Here is a 21216-nt window from a genome sequence, read left to right as displayed (position 1 = left end):
AATCCCAACGCAATCTTAAAGAGGATTGAAGTGGATGATGGAGGACATCTTTGCTTCATTCCTTATCTTAAAGGGACTGCTTTCTGTTTCTCCTTAACTTCCTTAACTATGCTTGCTGGATTTTATTTTTTTATTATTGTAGATGTCCTTTTTCAAGCTAAAAAAATTTCCTTCTAAAAATATGCTAAGACTTTTTAAAATGTCATACATTATATGTGTAAGGCAGGTTGCCTTGCCGGGGGCCAAATGGACACACCCATTCCTCTCCGTACCTGAAAACTACGTCATCATTCTGAGCGCATTACTCAGCATCTGGCTTCTCCACGCGGGCTCCCCACACCTATTTCCGCATTCCAATCTCAGTCCTGCACTCATCAGCAAACTAGGCACTGGGCCCCGCCGAAATTTAAAAAATCCCGCCAAGACCTGCCCTATGGCAGCTTGCCCCGTACGTCCTCAGCCAGCCCACTTGCCAGCAGCCCCGCCTGGCTGCCAATGGCGGCTCACCTCGTCCATGCCCAGTCCCTTCATAACCAATGAGACTACTTCCACTTTATTTCCCCTGCAGCCAATCAACTACCTCCACTCCCTATACAAGCCCACGCCCTAAGAAGAGAAGCGCGACTTCTCTGGCCCCTTTCTGGACTGTAGAACCTCGCCCCGGAGCTGAATAAATTGGCTTTTACTTTTTTACTCGGGTCTCCGTTTCCTCATTTAACTCGGCAATAAACCCTACAATATGGATATTTAATTCCATTTTTTTCTTTATTGAGATATTTTCCTTTTAAATCTGTTACTAAGGTGAATTTTATTGATAACAATTCTAATAGTAGTCAAGTCACTGGAATAAACCTAACTTGATCATAATGTATCATCTTTTATTATTAATTGCTGGATCTGGGTTGGTAACTTTTGTTCAGAATTTTGCATCTTCATGTTCATAAAGATTGAATTGGCCTGTACTCCTCTTTCTGGTTGTGTTCTTACAGTTCGGCTGTCAAGGTTATATTGGCCTTATAAAACGAATTGAGAGTGTTTTGTTTTCTAGTCCCTGTGTAAGAATGGTGAGAATGAAACTGTTGTTTCCTGAATGTTTAGCAGCATTCAGACGGAGCTATTTCAACTTGGTTTCTTTATGGGAAAATTTTTGACTGTTGGTTGTATTTCTTTTACAGCAAAGGATGATTCTGATTTTGTGTTTCTCTTTGAATTGGTTTTGCTAAGTTCTGTCTTTCTAGGAAGTCATCCACTATATTAAAGTTCTGAAGTGTGTTGAGAGCAGTTCTTATTCCCTCTTGTCTTTCTCTGCAGCATTTGCACTACACATTTTTGTTCCATTTGTGTGTTTTTTTAAATAAATAAGTAATGCCTTTTTAAATACATAGTTTTTGTCTTTTGTTTTGTTTTGTTGATCTCTTCTTTTGTGTATTTATTTCACTTTCTGTCCTTTTAATTTCCTTCCTTCTACTTCTGTGGGTCTTTGATTCAATTAGATCTTAGCTCCATTTTGAGCTTTTTTTTTTTTAAGGCAAACACTTAGTGCTCTACATTTCCTTCCACGTATTGTATTCCACGTGTCTGATGTAAAAAAATAGATGGTGAAATCTTTTAATTTCAATTATGATTTCTCCTTTGACCCATACATTGATGTGTTATTAAATTTCCAAGTGAGTGAACTTTTCTAATTATCCTACATGCTTTGTTTCCCAACTTAATTGCATTGTAGTAAGAAATGTGGTCAGGAGTATTTCAATCCTTCGAAGTGTATCTGTCAAGCTTTATGATTAGGGTGTGTCAATCCCAGCAACAGTTCCATGTGTGCTTGAAAGAAGCATGTCTTTTCCAAATGTCAGAGGCAGTAAAAGCCCATTAATTCAAGCTCTGTAGTGTTACTGTTCATTTTCTACTTTCTTACTGATTTTTGGTCTGTTTGATCTACTAATAACTGAGACACGTGTTCAAATCTTCTACTATGATGGTGGTTTTAAAATTTTTCCTTTTATTCTGTCAGTCTAGCCTTATATATCATGAGGCTATACACACTTCATATATACATACATTTAGAATCAATACCTTTTCCTAGTAAGTGGAATTATCATTATGTAGGAAATTTCTTGTAATAGTTTTTGCCTAAATTATCCTTTACTATTAATACGACTATACTTGCCTGCTTTGGGTTAATATTTTCCTGGTTTATCTTGTCCATTGTTTGACTTTTAATCTTTCTGTATTTTAGGTGTTTCTGGTTAATAAGCACATAGCTGAATTTTGTTTTGTTTCTAAAATATAACAAAACCTTAACTGGAGACTTTAGTCCACTTATGCTTATTGTGATTAATGATTTGGTTTTATTTATAGCATCACATTTGAACATTCGATTTGCTCCAGTTTACTTGTTTTTTTCCCCTTCTCTTCCTTCATTTGGACTCTTTTCTCTCTACTTCCACTGAGGGTATACACTGAATCTATCCTATTAGTGTTTGCCTTATTTCATACACATTAATAAGTCAATATTGGGCCTTGCATTCCCCCTTCAAACTTATATGTGACTGCAACTTGGCATTTTACATCCAGCCTGCTTTATTTTTCCCCACAAATTATCTTTGTTTCATAATCAATGGTTTCTTTAGATTGTCACATAATTATCTTAGTTCACTGTTTCTCCTTAAAACTCAGACCATGCATCTGAGATTATTTTCCCTCGGTCTGAATCATATCCTTCAGAATCCATTTAGTGAGGGCCATTTGGTGGTAAATTTCCAAGTTTGTTTGGCACTTTCCCTTGTTTTACTTGGCATAGAATTCTTCGTTATTTAATCAATACTTTGAATTTATTTTACAGTCTCTGCTGATGTTAAGCATTTCATTATTCATTTAATAGCCATTCTTCTGTCAGTGATACTGTCCTCTCCAATGCTTTTGAGAGGTACTTTTTTCTTTGTTATCTACAGCTACATCCATGTCTATAAATATTAATATGTTTGAGGTTTGTTGGGCTTAATCTGAAGATTGGTGTCTTTCAAACAATTTGGAAAATTCTCCATTTTTTCTTTGAATGATGTCTCTTCCTCATTCTATTAGTTCTTTCTGGAATGTTTTATTCAAATATGTAAATGTCAATTATATTTTTCCTCTCTTATTCAAATATGCTTGATTCTATCTCCTGTTCCCTGTATAGATTTTCAAGTTTCTTTTTTTAAAATGTATAAAATACTTCCATATTCTTGTCACTTCCAGGATCTGAGGTCTTTGTGAATCTCTTTCAACCTCCCATCCATTGTTTCTCTCTCACAGTGATTGTCTCCTTGATTTTATGTAATTCCTAATGATGACTTGCTCATTCTCTTTGGAATGTTGTTTTTAAGAAACACTTGAAGGCTGAATTCAGTTGAATTTCTCCAGACAGCACTTGCATTTTCTTTTGCTAGTGGCTTGTGGTGCAATGGGTCTACCTAACTGGGACCACCTTAAATTCTGTGCTTGTGGATTTACAGACCACACCTGTTTTTTACAGGGACACCTTGTACTTATGGTTCTCAGTCCACTCCCACCAAACTGAAATGTGAAAAGACAGCATCCTCACCGCCCCGTTCTATGTGATGGATTTATTTCTCATCGGCCCCTACACCAAGGTAGAGCCTTTTGGGAGCTCAGTGTGATGTAGAGTAATCTGACCTAAACTTTATTTCCTGTGCTGAGCCCTCTGCAGCCTTCAAAGATTCTCAAGCTCTCCATGATTCTGCAGACATTTTCAAGCAATAGCTGGTTTTCCCTTCCTTTAGGGACTCTGCAGATTCTTTATCATCTAAGGAAAGTGTATATAAAGTCATACCCAGCATTTCATTTGCTCTCATTAGGGGATTTATTTACATTAATCTGTCATACTGCTGGAGATGAAACTCCTATTTGGTCATTTATTTCAAACCAAACATTCTTTACCTTTTTTTGTCTCTATTAAGAATAACATTTTTAAATGCATAAAATCAAGTACACAGGATTACAAAGGAAATCAATTACACTGAAAAAGTTTCCAACCTTTTAAAAGACAAATGTATGAGATAGCAATAAATACATTTCTTCATGCTGTAAGTAACAAGACTTACTGGTAGGTCTACAGCGATTGTGATTTGAAAGTAAATGACATTTTGAGACATCTATAACAACTATAATGTGATGATATATCCGATTTCTATATGTGGCAGAATCACAGCTAAGAGCTATTTCCATCACAGTTTGTTGCCTCCATTTATAATTGAAGAAAAGGCTAAATTTGAGTTAGGGTTAGCAGAAACAAATAGGTCCATTTTTTCCCCCTATTTAAGTTCATGAGATCTCTTATTTAAAGGGATTTCCATTCCAGTTCCTGTAATATATCCAGGGTGAAAGTTTCCAGTTATTCTTAGGATTAAGATGAAAACCCTTCATGTGTTTTACGAGACCTGGCCCGCTCCCTACCTCTTAATATTCCTGTTTTCAATCTCCTTGCTCTGCACTTAAGCCAACCCTGCTAGACTGTGAACCCCAGGAAAAGCTCACACCTGTTTTTGCTCACTGTAAAACCTTCAGAGCCTACACAGAGCCTGTCAGAGTGAGTGCACTTTAATACATGTTGAATGGATCCTGACTACACAAAGGTAGGGAAAAATGGATCTCGTCTTATTTTGACATATGAAAAATGATGGCCAGAGAGGTTGAATGACAAACATCTCCTGGGATACAGGGTGTTAGGAACACAGCAGGGATCATGACTCAGATCATGACTCACATTATTCCTCTCCCTTGTCCCCACCACCCATTAGCTTATTTATGCCCCAGCACAGCAGGGTCTCAGCTCCTCCCTCCAAAGTATGCCTTTTGGACCTGGAGTTTCTTGAGCCTATACTTGGCTTGGCAACAGCAAATTAACATTCTCCCACTCAACCACTGCCCTTGCAGCTAGCTGCCTAAGAACAGGATTAAGCTGTGACCACAGGAGAAATTTCAAGCCTGTCAGGTGTGGAGCTTGTTTTTATTTGTTTTTTTGACAGGTGTCACTCTCACACAGGCTGAACAGACTGAAGTACAGTGGTGCAATCATGGTTCACTGAAGGCTCAAATGCCTGGGCTCGAGCCATCCTCCCACCTCAGTCTCCTGAGCAGCTGAGACTACTGATGTGTGCCACCATGCACAGATAATTTATTTTTTGTAGAGACAGGATCTAGCTATGTTGACCAGGCTGGTCTTGAACTACTGGTCTCAAGTGATCCTCCTGCCTCAACCTGCAAAGTACTGGCATCACAGGTGTGAGCCACGGTGACCGGCAGTAGTTTAAGCTTGGCCAGAAACCCGTGGCCATCAGCTTTTCAAATTATATCACCTGCTCCCCTAAGGGCCTATTTTTAACAAGCAGCACTGTCTTATTCTGTGGATCAGAATTACTCTCCAGGAGTTTATAAACCAGACATTTTATATAAAGCTGATTCTTCAACGGAGGACAAAAACCCCTACTGTAATATACTGACCAAGAGCTACAGATTAAATACTGAAGGACGGTGTGTGAACAGGCATTGCTATCCCTACCCCCATCTTTTTAAAGAGAAGACTGAGTCCTGGGGAACCCATGCTGGGGACGTCAAGCCTAGAAGAACAGAGTCAAGAACTGACCTGACTGCTCATCTTCAAACATCTGAAGGGCTGTCAAGAGGAAAGTCTTTGTCTCCTCCTTGGAGAGCCCCAAGGGCACAACCAGGCCCCATGAGTGGCTGCTCAGTGAAGCCAGTTTTTGCTCAGAATTCTGAAAATGAAATGGGCGACTTCACAAAGCTAAGTGCTTCCAGCAGGCGAGTGAACAGTTGTAAAAATTGTTTATAGAAATTCCTGCATTTAAAGATGAAAGTTTCTTAAAGTCTGAAGCCATGGGATACCCAATGGTGATTTTCAAGTACAACAGCAACTGACTTCTCCATCCCTGCTGAGACTTTATGAAGAGATCTAGCCCCGATTCCTCTGAAACTTTCACTAAAATATAACTAGTAGTGTACAAGCACAAGGAGTGGTGGCAAGGCTGGATACAGGAAGATACACGACCCCCCTCAGGTTACAGACAAGTAAATGAAAGCTCCAGGAAGGCAGCTGACTTGCTGTAAACCAGGCCAACACTTTCCTAGCAGCTTCCTGATATATACCCTGCTTCTCCTGTCAGGTTAATGCGGCAAACAGGGAAACAGGTACGTATAATTGGGAAATGGGATTTATAAAGAGTGTGTCTTTCCAATGAAGTACATTTTTTTCTGCCCGTGCCTCACACACCTAACATAAGATGACCTGGAGAGAGAAAAACACAGTACTATGTCATTGCACCTCCATCAGGGTTAAAATGGAACAAGGTGAAGCAGAGGTAGCATCTGTGAAGAAAGTGTGGCACAGACTCCACCGCAAATGACGTGTCATACCTTTGATGTGATTTGAGGCTTTGCTACTTACCGCTTCTGTTGTTTTTAAACTGAGTTCTCTCATCTTACCCTTTTCTGTTTTCAAGTTTCTTTTCTCTTCTTGGTGAGAAACAAATTTTGTGAAAATAAACTGGGACACGGTAGGCATCTGTTATTGAAGACGCCCAAATGCAGACAGGAGCACCATTGCGTGGGTCCTTCCTGCACAGACAACAGATGAATTTTACCTCTTGCCGTAGTGGGAATAAAGAGCTTGGTTAATTGTCCAGGGTGGGCGACTTCCAGCTGCCCAGCATGCTCAGACACAGTTGTTCTGGGAAGTAGTGAAGAAACACCAAATCACCATTTCTGCCCCACATTTGCATATTACATCACTGCAACCTATCACCTTTCAAAGGGGGAAAGTCAGGTGTTCTCACCTTTACCCATATATATATATTTGCATTTTCAATGACAAGCTTTTATTTCATTAACATTTAATGAACAAAATTCCATTTTTAGTGATTACTTATTCCTTAGTCCTTTTCAATGCCTTTTAAGTTTTCCTCCCTTTATTTAAACAAAATCTTTCAAATTCAAGCTTTGTCAGATAGACAACAGGTATAAAGCACAGACCATGATATAGGTGAAATAGTTAACGTGATTTGATTTTTCAGCATCCTTTGCTATGATCATGAGATTCTTTTTCTTTAGCCTATTAAAATGATGGATTATATTGATAAATGTTTTCAAATATTAAGCTAGTCCTTGCATCCCTTGAATAATCCCCACTTGGTAATAATATATAATTATTTTTACATATTGCTGTATTCAAATTGTTAACTTATTGAAACTTTTTACAACTGTATGAATTTGTGATACTGGTCTGTACTCTCTTATACTATTTGGTTTTAGTGTCAGAGTGATATTGGCTTTAAAAAGAGAGTTGGGTAATGTTCCTTTCTTGTCTAGTTTCTGAGAGGGATTGTGTAAAGGGATTGGTGTGAATTCTTTTTTAAATGTTTTGCAAAATTCTCCAGTCAATCTTTCAGTGCCTCAAGATTTTTTTCTTCAGATTTAAAAGTATGAATCCAATCGGGTATAAGGCTATTCAAATTACAGATTTCATACTGGGAATTTCCTAGGAATTTATCCATTTCATCTGAGTTGTCAAATTTATGTACATAGATTTGTAGCTAGTATTTCCTGGTTATCCTTTCAATATCTATTGTGACATCCCTTGTTTCATTCTCATTAATGGTGTTTTCTGTTTTGCTCATTAGAGGTTTGTGGGTTTCATTATTTAAGGGGTCAGTAATTTGTTTCATCCATATTCTCTATTGCTTTTTGTTTTCAATATTGATTTCTGCACTTATTTCCTTCCTTCTGCTTGCTTTGGGCTTACTTGGCTCTTCTTTTACATTTCTTGAAGTAGAAGCTCAAATTATTGAGATTTTTTTTCTTCTACTGATAGAATTTTAATCCTTCAAGTTTTCCTCTCAGCACAACTTTAGCTGCATCTCACAAATTTTGACTTTATTTTTGAGATGGATTCTGCAGTGTTTTTCACGTGGTATGTGGCTACAGAACAATCTCTGTTGCCCAGGCTGGAGTGCAATGACGTGGTCTTGGCTCACTGCAACCTCCACCTCCCAGGTTCAAGTGATTCTCCGGCCTCAGCCTCCTGAGTAGCTTGGATTACAAGCGCCGGCCACCACGCCTGGCTATTTTTTGTATTTTTAGTAGAGATGGGGTTTCACCATGTTGGCCAGGCTAGTCTCAAATTCCTGACCTCGTGATTTGCCCGCCTTGGCCTCCCAAAGTGTTAGAATTATAGGTATGAGCCACCCGGCCTGGTAAATTTTGACATGTTTATTCAGTACAATATATTTTCAACAATTATTATTCTTGAGACTCCCTCTTTGGCTCATGGCTTATTTAGAAGTGTGTTGCACTGTTTCCAAGTGTTAGGAGATTTTCTGTTATCTTTGTGATTTCTAGTTTGACCCCATGGTGGCCCCTTAGTATTATTCCAGTTCTTTTAAATGCGTTGGAAGTTTGTTTTATGTCCAGGATACAGTCTACCTTGGTATGTGTTCAGTGGGCACTTGCAAAGAATGTGTATTCTGCTATTGTTCTGTGAAGTGTTCTATCAATGCAAATTAGATCTTGTTGGTAGATACTGAGTTCTGTGTCCTTGCCGATTTCCTGTCTACTTACCCTATACATCGTTGAGAATGGTGCTTAAGTCTCCAAATATAATTTTGGATTATCTATTTCTCTTCTAAGGTCTAAGTTTCGCAGCTGTGTTACTTGCTGCACACGCCTTTATGATTGCTGGGTCTTTTTGGTGGACTGATCCTTTTATTACAATGTCATGTTCCTCTCTGACCTTGGCATTTTTTTTCTTTTTGCTTATTTATCTTATTTAATATTAGTCACTCCTGCTTTCCTCTGATTTTTGCATAGTATATTTTTTCTATCCTTTTACTTTCAACCTACATACTTGTTTTAATGAAGTTTCTCAGAGACAGCATATAGTTGGACCATTTAAAAAAATATACTCTGCCAATCTTTTTTTTTTTTTTTGGAGACAGAGTTTTGCTCTTGTTGCCCAGGCTGGAGTGCAATGGCACAATCTTGGCTCACTGTAACCTCCGCCTCCCGGGTTCAAGTGATTCTCCCATCTAAGCCTCCCGAGTAGCTGGGATTATAGGCATGCACCACCACACTCGGCTAATTTTGTATTTTTGGAGACGGGGTTTCTCCATGTTGGTAAGGGTGGTCTCGAACTCCCAACCTCAGGTGATCTACCTGCCTCAGCCTCCTAAAGTGCTCAGCTCAGGCCTTCTAGTCCCAATCCCCTACAGGTCTTTGCTGACAGAACCAGACCAAAGAGTGGGTCTGCAGTGGGGAGGCTGAGGTATCTTGCTAAAGTTAGGTGAGGGTGGAGCTCCGGGCCTCACTTGGTCTTTGCTGGAAGGGATGGCGTGAGGCTGTAGTGTTTGCCCTGTGGTGTTTAGCCAGAGCCATTTCTGTTTAAAAGTTTTCCTTTTTACTAGGTTGCCCTTTCCCTGGTATGCTGGCAACAGTGAATAGGTTTCTGTTGGGGTTTTTGACTGTCTGTTGGCACTCTTCGGTTAATGGCTTATTCAGCTCCAAGGCTGGTGTATAGAAGGCAAAAAGAAAACCCAGGGAACTCACTAGGAGTGCCGTGACAAAATACCAGATAGTGGTGGCTTAAACAACAGAAATTCCTTTTTCTCACAGTTCTGGAAGCTCGAAGTCCAAGATCAATAGGTGTCGACAGGTTTGGTTTCTCCGGCAGCCTCTCTTGTGGGCTAGGAGACTGGCTGTTTTCTTGCTGTGTTCTCACATGGTCTCTCTGTGCATGCATACCTCTGGTGTCTAAATATCCTTTTCTTATACAAACAGCAGTCAGACTGGATTAGGGCTTACCCTAAAAACCTTCTTTTAACGCAATCACCTTCAGAGACCTAATCTCCAGTTACATTCTGAGGTCCTGTGGGTTAAGATGTCAACATAAATTATAAGGCAACATGGTTCAGCCCATACCAGCACTGCATTTCTTCCTCAGGTCCTGAGGTCCCTGGCTGATCTATTTTTTTCTATCTACTTTTAGCATCTTATGCTTGTTTTATAACATCCTGAATTTTTTATTGTACTTAATAGGAAGATGGGGGAAAGTACGTCTATTCCATATTCTAAAAATGGTAATCTCTTCCTTGCATTTTTCTTTATCTTTATTGAAAAACTGACCTTCCCTCATTAGGACATGGTAGAGCCCCTATATTGACTCTTACATCCTGAAATTCTATACCATATCACATTAATTTAAGTTCAAGTAAAATGTATATAAGATACATACAATACTGCTAGGATTTCTCTTTAAAATTCGGCAGCACCAAAATAACAAGACTTTTTAAAAACAGTGATGTTCTTGATAATAACATCTTTACTTTTCTCCTTCCCACAACACAGCTGTAGATAAAAATGATTCTTGTTCTCCAAAGTGGCCAAGGTACAAGCAGCACACAATCAGGCAGGGATTTTTAATACGGAGAAAACATGTGGGTTAACCCTGGTGATTAGAACCAAGTGTTGCTGCTATCTCTGAAGCACAGTGCACTACAACCCAGATACTGTGGCATCAGTTCTCAGAGTAATATAACCTTTCAATTTCCTATCAAAGGTAACAACCAACCGCTGAGAAAATCTGCATAAACAAATCACTTTAAACAGACAAACTGAAATGCTAAAACTCACAACTCTTCTGCCTTAGAAAACTGCTGAGGATGTTCTAGATTTCCCAGTCTTAAGATACCAAACTATAGCTTCACAGTTACCACCAGACCAGCATTTCACTCAATACACCTTTTGGGTTGAAAACAAAGTCACATAACCAAGAACCATGAACCAGAACTGTGGCCCAGGCAGCGCCAGAGCTGTCATCAGAAACGCTGTCAGGGCTGGAGCAGAGGCAATGCCACAAGTCAAGAGTCTACCTGAGCCAGTGGGCTGGGCTCAGTATTTAAGAGGGTGTAGTGGAAATCCAGTGTATTCACTCTCTAATTTGCACCTTGCTTTTAGCCCACTATGACTGTCACTGAAGTTCATAAGAGCAGTTGTACCAGTCTCATCCCGGCAAGCAATAGCAGTGACGCCTCAACCGGGAGCCAATCCTGAGATGCAGGAGCACCACTGTGTTAGACCGTTCAGGCTGCTGTAACAAAATACTTCAGATTATAAAGCAATTTATAAACAACAGATATTTATTGCTGACAATTCTGGAAGCTGGTAAGTCCAGAATGTAGGTACTGGCAGATTTAGTGTCTGGTGAGGGCCTGTTCCTCATAGATGGCACGTTCTTGCTGTGTCCTTACATGGCGGAAAATGCAAAAAAGCTCCCTTGGGCCCCTTTTGTAGGCACTAAAGGGCTCTGCCCTCGTGTCCTAATCCTCTTAAACACCCCACCTCTTAATGCTATTGCATTGGGAATTAGGTTTTAACTCATGAATTATGGGGGGAAAACAAACATTCAGACCACAGTAACCATGCTCTGTCTACCCATTCATCCTTTTCCAGGCCCCTCAACTCCACTTCCTGATCTTCCCAAGACATTCATGGGAATTAACCTTACACTATATCCTTGACACATTACTTCTTTCTTTAGGGTGAATTAGATGTAACGCCTCTTTCCCTTCCCCCTCCCTCCTCTGAAAATATTTTATGAAAATCGCAGGGAAGAAAATCAAAAGAATGAATCCCATGAAAGAATTCCGTATACTAACTAGCAAGTAACAAGGAAAGAGAATTCTGGACCCTGGAGTCTTTAGGTTCTCCCAAATTGCACGGCACAGCCTAGCCCCCCAAGATTCCCAGCTTTCCCAGTCTACACTCCTTCTTTGACACCTTGGCCACCATTAGCAGTTCCAAAATAAGCTTCCCAGCTCTGTTCATCCTATCTCAGTAAATGGCATATCACTTACTTCTGGTCAAAATAATTAAAATTATAAATAAGAAACTATCTTTGATTTCTCTTTCTCACACCACATCCAATCTAGCACTAGCCCTAGGTCCAGAATCTTCTGGAGAATTTAGCATGACAAAGAAACAAAACCACATCATCTTATGCCCTGCCCGAGATTATGATTCCAAAAATATGTCTAAATAAGAAGAATCCCAAGGTGGGGATTCACAACCACGAAGGACAAGCAAATCTAGCTTACACTGGTCAGGTATCTTAGGATCTCTCATCTGATACTTAGAAACCTTTATCTTCTCAGTGCCTGCTCAGGTTTGTGCTGCTCTCAGGCAGAGCCAATCTACTTGGAAAATGTGGAACTTAAACGTATTGCATTGTCCTTCCCACTTATTAAGAAGAAAAACAAAATGCTAGCACTAAACCTTGAAAGGGTTCTTACTGAAAACAAAAGCTCTCAAAAGTTTTCACTCAAGAAGCCTAGTTCACAAATCTCTCCAGAGAAGACAATGTGCATCTCTTTTTCTCCCTCTATGTTGTCAAAGAAGGACACAAAAATGATTCTAACGCTGGCTAAGATCTGAAAACATCACATGGCAGTTAATACTGTATACATACACTCAGCCCAAGTAGCATAAAAATGTTTTCAGGAGAGGACTCAAGATGGCACTGTGAGAACAACCCAGGATTGGAGCTCTCGTTGAATCCACGGAGAGGTGAGTCGGAGCTGCATTTCCAGAATGATCTTTGTTGCCCACAGAACGGGGAAATTCCCAAGTATAAAGGAGACGAGGGATGCCAGGCAGTACCTCTGCCTGGCGAAGCCGGCAGCCGGGGTGGCGGTGGCCAGCCCTACCCAGCACTCCCCACAGGGCGCGCTTGTCCAGGTGCCCTGTTGAACCGGCAACCTGAGACTTGAGAGGGCTGGACTTGAGACTGAACGAGACTTGGACAGTGGGCCAACCCAGGGGATTGCAGGGACAGAGCATTTGGGATAGCCCAGTGGGACGAACAAAACCGAAATTTCAAACAATCCCAAGCAGACCGTCAGAGACACTCTGTGGGGGAGGGGCGTCCACCATTACCGAGGCAACCCGTCCCTACTGAGATACACGCCACTGCTGACGCAGCCTGCCATTGCCGAGGCAACCCGCTACAACAGAGAGACTCCACCACAGGGCGTGGCGGAGACGACAGCAGAACAGCAGAGCCTGCAGCAACAGGGCGAACCTCACAACAGCAGGGCGGAGCCTCGGCAGGCAAACAGTGGCTAGTCTGCCTCCTAGCTGGGCAGGACACCTCAAAGGACATCCAAATATAAAGCCCGAACCCCCCAACAAAGAGCATTTGAGAAAAAAAGGGTTTTTTTAATGAGCTCTGTTGCAGCAGAATCAAACATAGCAGCCTAACAGCCCTGAATGAACAACAGAGCTCACAGCTCAGCAATTGAGCTCCTATTAAGTACAGTCTGTCTCCTCAAGCAGCTCCCTGACCCCTCTATATCCAAAAGAATGACATTTGGCAGTCATCATCCTGGGACAAAGATAGCAGAAAAAGAAACTGGTAGCATCCCTCGCTGTGCCACAGCTGCTAGAGGTGCACCCCAGATAAGCAGGGCCTGGAGCAGACCTCAGCAGTCGTACAGCGAAGGAGCTAGACTGGTAGAAGGAAAACCAAGTAACAGAAATACTTCATCATCAACAATCTGGGTGTCCACTCAGAGACCCAATCGAAAAGTCAGCAACTACGCAGACGAAAAGCGGATAAATCCACAAAGATGGGAAGAAACCAGCGAAAAAAGGAGGAAAACACCCGAAACCAGAACACCTCGCCTCCTAGAAAGGACCAAAACTCCTCACCAGCAAGGGAACAAAGCTGGACGGAGAATGACTGTGATGAAATGACGGAATTAGACTTCAGAAGGTGGATAATGAGAAACTTTTGTGAGCTAAAAGAACATGTATTAAATCAATGCAAAGAAACTAAGGAACTTGAAAAAAGATATGAGGAAATGATAACAAGAATGTATAACTTAGAGAGGAATATGAATGAATTAAAGGAGCTGAAAAACACAATACGAAAACTTCGCGAAGCATGCACAAGTTTCAACAGCCGAATTGACCAAGCAGAAGAAAGAATATCTGAAGTCGAAGACCAACTCAATGAAATTAAACGAGAAACCAAGATTAGAGAAAAAAGTGCAAAAAGGAATGAACAAAGTCTCCAAGAAATGTGGGACTATGTGAAAAGACCTAACCTACGTTTGATAGGTGTACCAGAAGGGGACGAAGAGAATGAATCCAAGCTGGAAAATACTCTTCAGGACATCATCCAGGAAAATTTCCCCCACCTACCAAGACAGGCCAACACTCAAATGCAGGAAATACAGAGAACACCACAAAGATATTCCGCAAGAAGAGCAACCCCAAGGCACATAATCGTCAGATTCAACAAGGTTGAAATAAAGGAGAAAATACTAAGGGCAGCCAGAGAGAAAGGTCGGGTCACCCACAAAGGGAAGCCCATCAGACTCACAGCAGATCTCTCGGCAAAAACACTAAAAGCCAGAAGAGAGTGGGGGCCAATATTCAACATTCTTAAAGAAAAGAACTTTCAACCCAGAATTTCATATCCAGCCAAACTGAGCTTCAGAAGTGAAGGAAAAATAAAATCCTTTGCGAACAAGCAAGTACTCAGAGATTTTTTCACCACCAGGCCTGCTTTACAAGAGCTCCTAAAAGAGGCACTACACATAGAAAGGAACAACCAGTACCTGCCATTCCAAAATCACACTAAATGCTAAAGAACATCAACATAATGAAGAACCTACATCAACTAACAGGCAAAACAGCCAGTTAGCATCAAAATGGCAGTATCAAATTCACACATAACAATATTAACCCTAATGTAAATGGACTAAATGCACCAATCAAAAGACACAGACTGGCAAATTGGATAAAAAGCCAAAACCCTTCAGTGTGCTGTATCCAGGAAACCCATCTCACATGCAAGGATACACAAAGGCTCAAAATAAAGGGATGGAGGAAGATTTAGCAAGCAAATGGAGAGCAAAAAGAAGCAGGAGTTGCAATTCTCATCTCTGATAAAATAGACTTTAAAGCAACAAAGATCAAAAGAGACAAAGAAGGCCATTACATAATGGTAAAAGGATCGACACAACAAGAAGAGCTAACGATCCTGAACATATATGGACCCAATGCAGGAGCACCCAGATACATAAGGCAAGTTCTTAATGACTTACAAAGAGACTTAGACTCCCACACAATAATAGTGGGAGACTTTAACACTCCACTGTCAATATTAGACAGATCAACAAGACAGAAAATCAACAAGGATATCCAGGGCTTGAACTCAGACCTGGAGCAAGCAAACCTGATAGACATTTACAGAACTCTCCACCCCAAATCCACAGAATACACATTCTTCTCAGCACCACATCACACCTACTCTAAAATTGACCACATAATTGGAAGTAAAGCACTCCTCAACAAATGCAAAACAACTGAAATCATAACAAACAGCCTCTCAGACCATAGTGCAATCAAGTTAGAACTCAGAAGACAGAAACCAACCCAGAACCACACAGCTTCATGGAAACTGAAAAACTGGCTCTTGAATGTTGACTGGGTAAACAATGAAATGAAGACAGAAATAAAGAAGTTCTTCGAAACCAATGAGAACGAAGACACAACATGCCAGAACATCTGGGACACATTTAAAGCAGTCTCTAGAGGAAAGTATATAGCAATAAGTGCCCATATGAGGAGAATGGAGAGATCCAAAATTGACACCCTATCGTCAACATTGAAAGAGCTAGAGAAGCAAGATCAAAAAAACTCAAAACCCAGCAGAAGACAAGAAATAACTAAGATCAGAGCTGAACTGAAGGAGATTGAGACACAAAAAACCCTTCAAAAAATTAATAAATCCAAGAGCTGGTTTTTTGAAAAGATCAACAAAATAGACAGACCACTAGCCAGATTGATTAAAAATAAAAGAGAGAACAACCAAATAGATGCAATAAAAAATCATAAAGGGGAAATCACCACAGATTCCACAGAAATTCAAACCATCATCAGAGAATATTACAAACAACTCTGTGCACATAAACTAGTAAACCTGGAAGAAATGGATAAATTCCTGGACTCCTGTGTCCTCCCAAGCCTAAACCAGGAGGAAGCTGAAACTATGAATAGACCAATAACAAGGTCAGAAGTCGAGGCAGCAATTAAGAGCCTACCACTCAAAAAAAGCCCAGGTCCAGACGGGTTCACAGCCAAATTCTACCAGACACACAAAGAGGAGCTGGTACTATTCCTACTAAAACTATTTCAAACAATCCAAAAAGAGGGAAGCCTTCCCAAATCATTTTACGAGACCAACATCATTCTGATACCAAAACCCGGCAGAGACCCAACAAGAAAAGAAAACTTCAGGCCAATATCCATGATGAACATAGATGCAAAAATCTTCAATAAAATATTGGCAAGCCGATTGCAACAGCAAATCAAAAAACTTATTCATCATGATCAAGTAGGATTCATCCTGGGGATGCAAGGCTGGTTCAACATACGCAAGTCTATAAACGTAATTCACCACATAAACAGAACCAAAAACAAAAACCACATGATTATCTCAATTGACGCAGAGAAGGCATTTGACAAAATTCAACAGCCCTTTATGCTAAAAACCCTCAATAAACTCGGTATCAATGGAACGTATCTCAAAGTAATAAAAGCTATTTATGACAAACCAACAGCCAATATCATACTGAATGGGCAAAAACTGGAAGCATTCCCTTTGAAATCTGGCACTAGACAAGGATGCCCTCTTTCACCACTCCTATTCAATATAGTACTGGAAGTCCTAGCCAGAGCAATCAGGCAAGAAAAAGAAATAAAGGGTATTCAAATAGGAAAGGTGGAAGCCAAATTGTCTCTATTTGCAGACGACATGATAGTATACCTAGAAGACCCCATCGCCTCAGCCCAAAAACTCCTAAAACTGATAAGCAACTTCAGCAAAGTCTCAGGATATAAAATCAATGTGCAAAAATCACAAGCATTCGTCTACACCGATAACAGACTTAAAGAAAGCCAAATCAAGAACGAACCGCCATTCACTATTGCTACAAAAAGAATAAAATACCTTGGAATACAACTCACAAGGAACGTAAGGGACCTCTTCAAGGAGAACTACAAACCACTGCTCAACGAAATCAGAGAGGACACAAACAGATGGAGAAACATTCCATGTTCATGGTTAGGAAGAATTTATATCGTGAAAATGGCTATACTGCCCAAAGTAATTTACAGAATCAACGCTATCCCCATCAAGCTACCATTGACTTTCTTCACAGAACTGGAAAAAACCACCATGAACTTCATATGGAACCAAAAGAGAGCCCGCATAGCCAAGTCAATTCTAAGCAAAAAGAACACAGCGGGGGGCATCACACTACCGGATTTCAAACTATACTACAAGGCTACAGTAATCAAAACAGCATGGTACTGGTACCAAAACAGAGATATAGACCAATGGAACAGAACAGAGGCATCGGAGGCAACACAACATATCTGCAACTATACAATCTTTGATAAACCTGACAAAAACAAGCAATGGGGAAAGGATTCCCTGTTTAACAAATGGTGTTGGGAAAACTGGCTAGCCATGTGCAGAAAGGAGAAACTGGACCCCTTCCTGACACCTTACACTAAAATTAACTCCAGATGGATTCAAGACTGAAACATAAGACCTGGCACCATAAAAACCCTAGAAGGAAATCTAGGCAAAACTATCCAGGACATAGGAGTAGGCAAGGACTTCATGAACAAAACACCAAAAGCATTGGCAACAAAAGCCAAAATAGACAAATGGGACCTAATGAAACTCCACAGCTTCTGCACGGCAAAAGAAACAGTCACTAGAGTGGATCGGCAACCAACAGAATGGGAAAAAATTTTTGCAGTCTACCCATCTGACAAAGGGCTGATATCCAGAATTTACAAAGAACTCAAACAGATTTACAGGAAAAAAACAAACAACCCTATTCAAAAGTGGGCAAAGGATATGAACAGACACTTTACGAAAAGAAGACATATATGAGGCCAACAATCATATGAAAAAATGCTCATCGTCACTGGTCATCAGAGAGATGCAAATCAAAACCACATTGAGATACCATCTCACGCCCGTTAGAATAGCGATCATTAAAAAATCTGGAGACAATAGATGCTGGAGAGGATGTGGAGAAAAAGGAACACTTTTACACTGTTGGTGGGAGTGTAAATTAGTTCAACCATTGTGGAAGACAGTGTGGCGATTCCTCAAGGCCTTAGAAATAGAAATTCCATTTGACCCAGCAATCCCATTACTGGGTATATATCCAAAAGACTATAAATCGTTCTACTATAAGGACACATGTACACGAATGTTCATTGCAGCACTGTTTACAATAGCAAAGACCTGGAATCAACCCAAATGCCCACTGATAATAGACTGGATTGGAAAAATGTGGCACATATACACCATGGAATATTATGCAGCAATCAGAAATGATGAGTTTGTGTCATTTGTAGGGACATGGATGAATCTGGGGAACATCATTCTCAGCAAACTGACACAAGAACAGAAAGTGAAACACTGCATATTCTCACTCATAGGCGAGTGATGAAAAATGAGAACACATGGACACAGAAAGGGGAGTACTAAACACTGGGGTCTATAGGGGGGAAAAGGGGAGGGCCAGTGGGAGGGGGAGGTGGGGAGGGATAGACTGGGGAGAAATGCCAAAGGTGGGTGAAGGGGAAAAGGAAAGCAAAGCACACTGCCATGTGTGTACCTACGCAACTGTCTTCCATGCTCTGCTCATGTACCCCAAAACCTAAAATCCTATAAAAAATTAAAAAAAAAAAAAATGTTTTCAATAGCCACATAACAAATTACATAGTGCACAAACCTGGATGTTTTCAGAATTTGTTTTAAATAAAATTCCCCAATATTTTCCTTAGAAATCCAACAAGTCCTATACAAACCTTTAAAACTGAAAGTCCATGACTGGTGAGTTTCAATATTTTATTAAAATAGCATATTTAACCATGGTTAACCAAGAATATGTTAACTTTGTCCCCCCCACCTCCCCACCTTCCCCAAATACGCAGCACAACACAGTAGTGATTTCAAATATCCTTGATCATAATAACCAACAGAAATATGTCAAAGTCAAGTTTGCAACTAAAAAGTAGACCTTGAAAAAACTCTGAATTAAAAGAGAAACATAAAGCTCTCAAACAGGATTCTTTTATCTGCCCTAAAATCAATGCCGGTGCACCACCTGCCTGACAATACTGCTGGGATTTCTCTTTATGCGTAGTATAATGACTCATTTATTAAGTACCCACTTTTATAAATAAAATCACCATTTTTCGTCCCGTTTAATGTTCCTTTTCAGCTTCACAAAGAAACCAGTAAATAAAACTGTCAACGACAGTCACAACATATGCTCTCACAGCAAGATAAAAAACTTGAAAATACGCAGAGATGCATCTACGCTATTTTACATAAAAAGAGAGAGTCAAAAAGTGCAAGGCAAAATCTGCAGTTTTCTGAGGGGAGCTTTTAGGCACATCCATTTCATTAAAGCAAGCTTCAGAATGAAATTCCAGTTTGTTCTTCACGACACCTGTTAAAGTCTTTCTTTAAACAACAACAAAAAAAGCCAGAAATACATCCCATCAAGTGTACAACGGTAGTCTTGTGTCCTGGAAGTGAGGAGTTCAGTTGTGGCGAGTCCGTCCTTTCTTTATTCTGGCAGGCTTTGGTTTGGGGATGTACTGATTATTTGCCTGGTACTCGAGTTCTTTACGGAAGTAGTGAATTGCTTTGTTTAAACCTTCCTCCAGCGGGACCTGTTTAAAGGGAAGGCGAGAAAGAGACAAGGTCATGCTGACAGAAGGGCATCACAGGAAGGAAGTGCCAACTTGTAGCCAGTCAGGTCTCCTTCAGAGGAACACTCACAGAACCACGTTTTGGTTGTGACAGAATCCAGCATCACCACCCATCGAGAGAGGCCAGAGGTCTTTCAGGGCTGCTTTCAGAATGTGCTCTATGACTTATCAAGGGTGACTCTAACTGATGTAAAGTAAGCACCCCACAGAAGACCTCAACTATCTCTTGCTGGTACAATGTCTACTCCAGTTTGAATCAACTACCAAGATTGTTTTTCGGATAATGCCCATGTGCCCCATTCTTTCATAAGAAATCCACCTTGGAGTGGAGGAAAGATGCTTTGGGAAGGTGATCTGCATCTGATCAACATGCCTGATTCTCCCACGTGACATCAACCCTTTCCACTGCCCAGCGGATCATGGCCCACTTGCACCCCCACCATCCTAAGAGGCTGAGTCTGAGAGGGGACCCACCACAGTTCACACCACAAAAAGCAACCTTCATCGGGAGCTGCCTTGCAGCCAACAGGAAACAAGTCAGATCAACTGCTAAGAGCAGACAGGGCAAAGGTGAAGGGAGGCACTGCCAAGGGGTGCTGGGAAACGCTGGGGGAGGTCTGTCTGTCACCTTGACTGTGGCGATGATTTCAAAAGTGTCAAAACAGACGAAAACTTATCAAACTGTATGTTCTAAATATGGGCAGTTTGCAGTATGCCAATTATATCTCAACAAGCTGTTAAACACACACTTGGGACAATTAACATGGAGAAAGCCTGTAAGGTTCTTTGGATCATATCCCTCAAAATGTATTATAAATTAAAACTACTACTAGAAGAGAAACCAGTGGTAGATGGCTCACATTATAAGAATGTTAGAATATTGTACGCCAAAATTCCAGAAAAATAAAGATAGTGAGCATACACACACCTCACATAAAAAGCAATAGTTAATACATAGTGAATGCACATTTAACTCTTCAAAAAGTATTTTGTTTAAAATATAGGTTCTCCTTACAAAGGGACCAAGAGCCCCCTACAAAGCTTCAAAAAACAAGAAACTACCTATGCTGCTATAACTTGTTTTACACAGCTTGTGATTATTAGATTTTGTGAAGTCTGGGTCTAACTGTATTTTAATTTCATTCAACAAATTTCTGTGGCTTTTTGGCAGATCACTTAGACTTGTACATCACAGAATAAAATAAGGATCAGGCTGGAATTCTCATGTCCTTTTAAAGTTCAATATTTGAGGATCCTACTCAGCTCTTATTATGCACATTTCTTAAAGGTAAAGTGAGCTCTCCACTACATCCCTGCCTCTCTGACTGTGCCACA

The 21216-nt window shown here is 40.5% G+C and overlaps 1 protein-coding gene across 6 annotated transcripts in view; it reads right to left on the bottom strand.

The window, feature by feature from the left end:
- Nucleotides 1-18995: 18995 nt before the first annotated feature.
- LOC100409061 (UDP-glucuronic acid decarboxylase 1) overlaps nt 18996-21216 on the bottom strand; it is a 101420-nt gene continuing 99199 nt past the window's right edge. For all 6 annotated transcript variants that reach the window (XM_078348401.1, XM_054244671.2, XM_054244672.2 and 3 more), the window contains one exon: nt 18996-19842. In XM_078348401.1, coding sequence (XP_078204527.1) covers nt 19711-19842 — 132 coding nt within the window. In that variant the 3' untranslated portion in view covers nt 18996-19710. The remainder of the gene's footprint in view (nt 19843-21216) is intronic.

The sequence above is a fragment of the Callithrix jacchus genome, chromosome 14 (assembly GCF_049354715.1).
Source record: "Callithrix jacchus isolate 240 chromosome 14, calJac240_pri, whole genome shotgun sequence".
Classification (NCBI taxonomy): Eukaryota; Metazoa; Chordata; class Mammalia; order Primates; family Cebidae; genus Callithrix; species Callithrix jacchus.
Note: the sequence above shows the minus strand (reverse complement) of the source record. Positions and strands in the feature narration are given on the sequence as shown.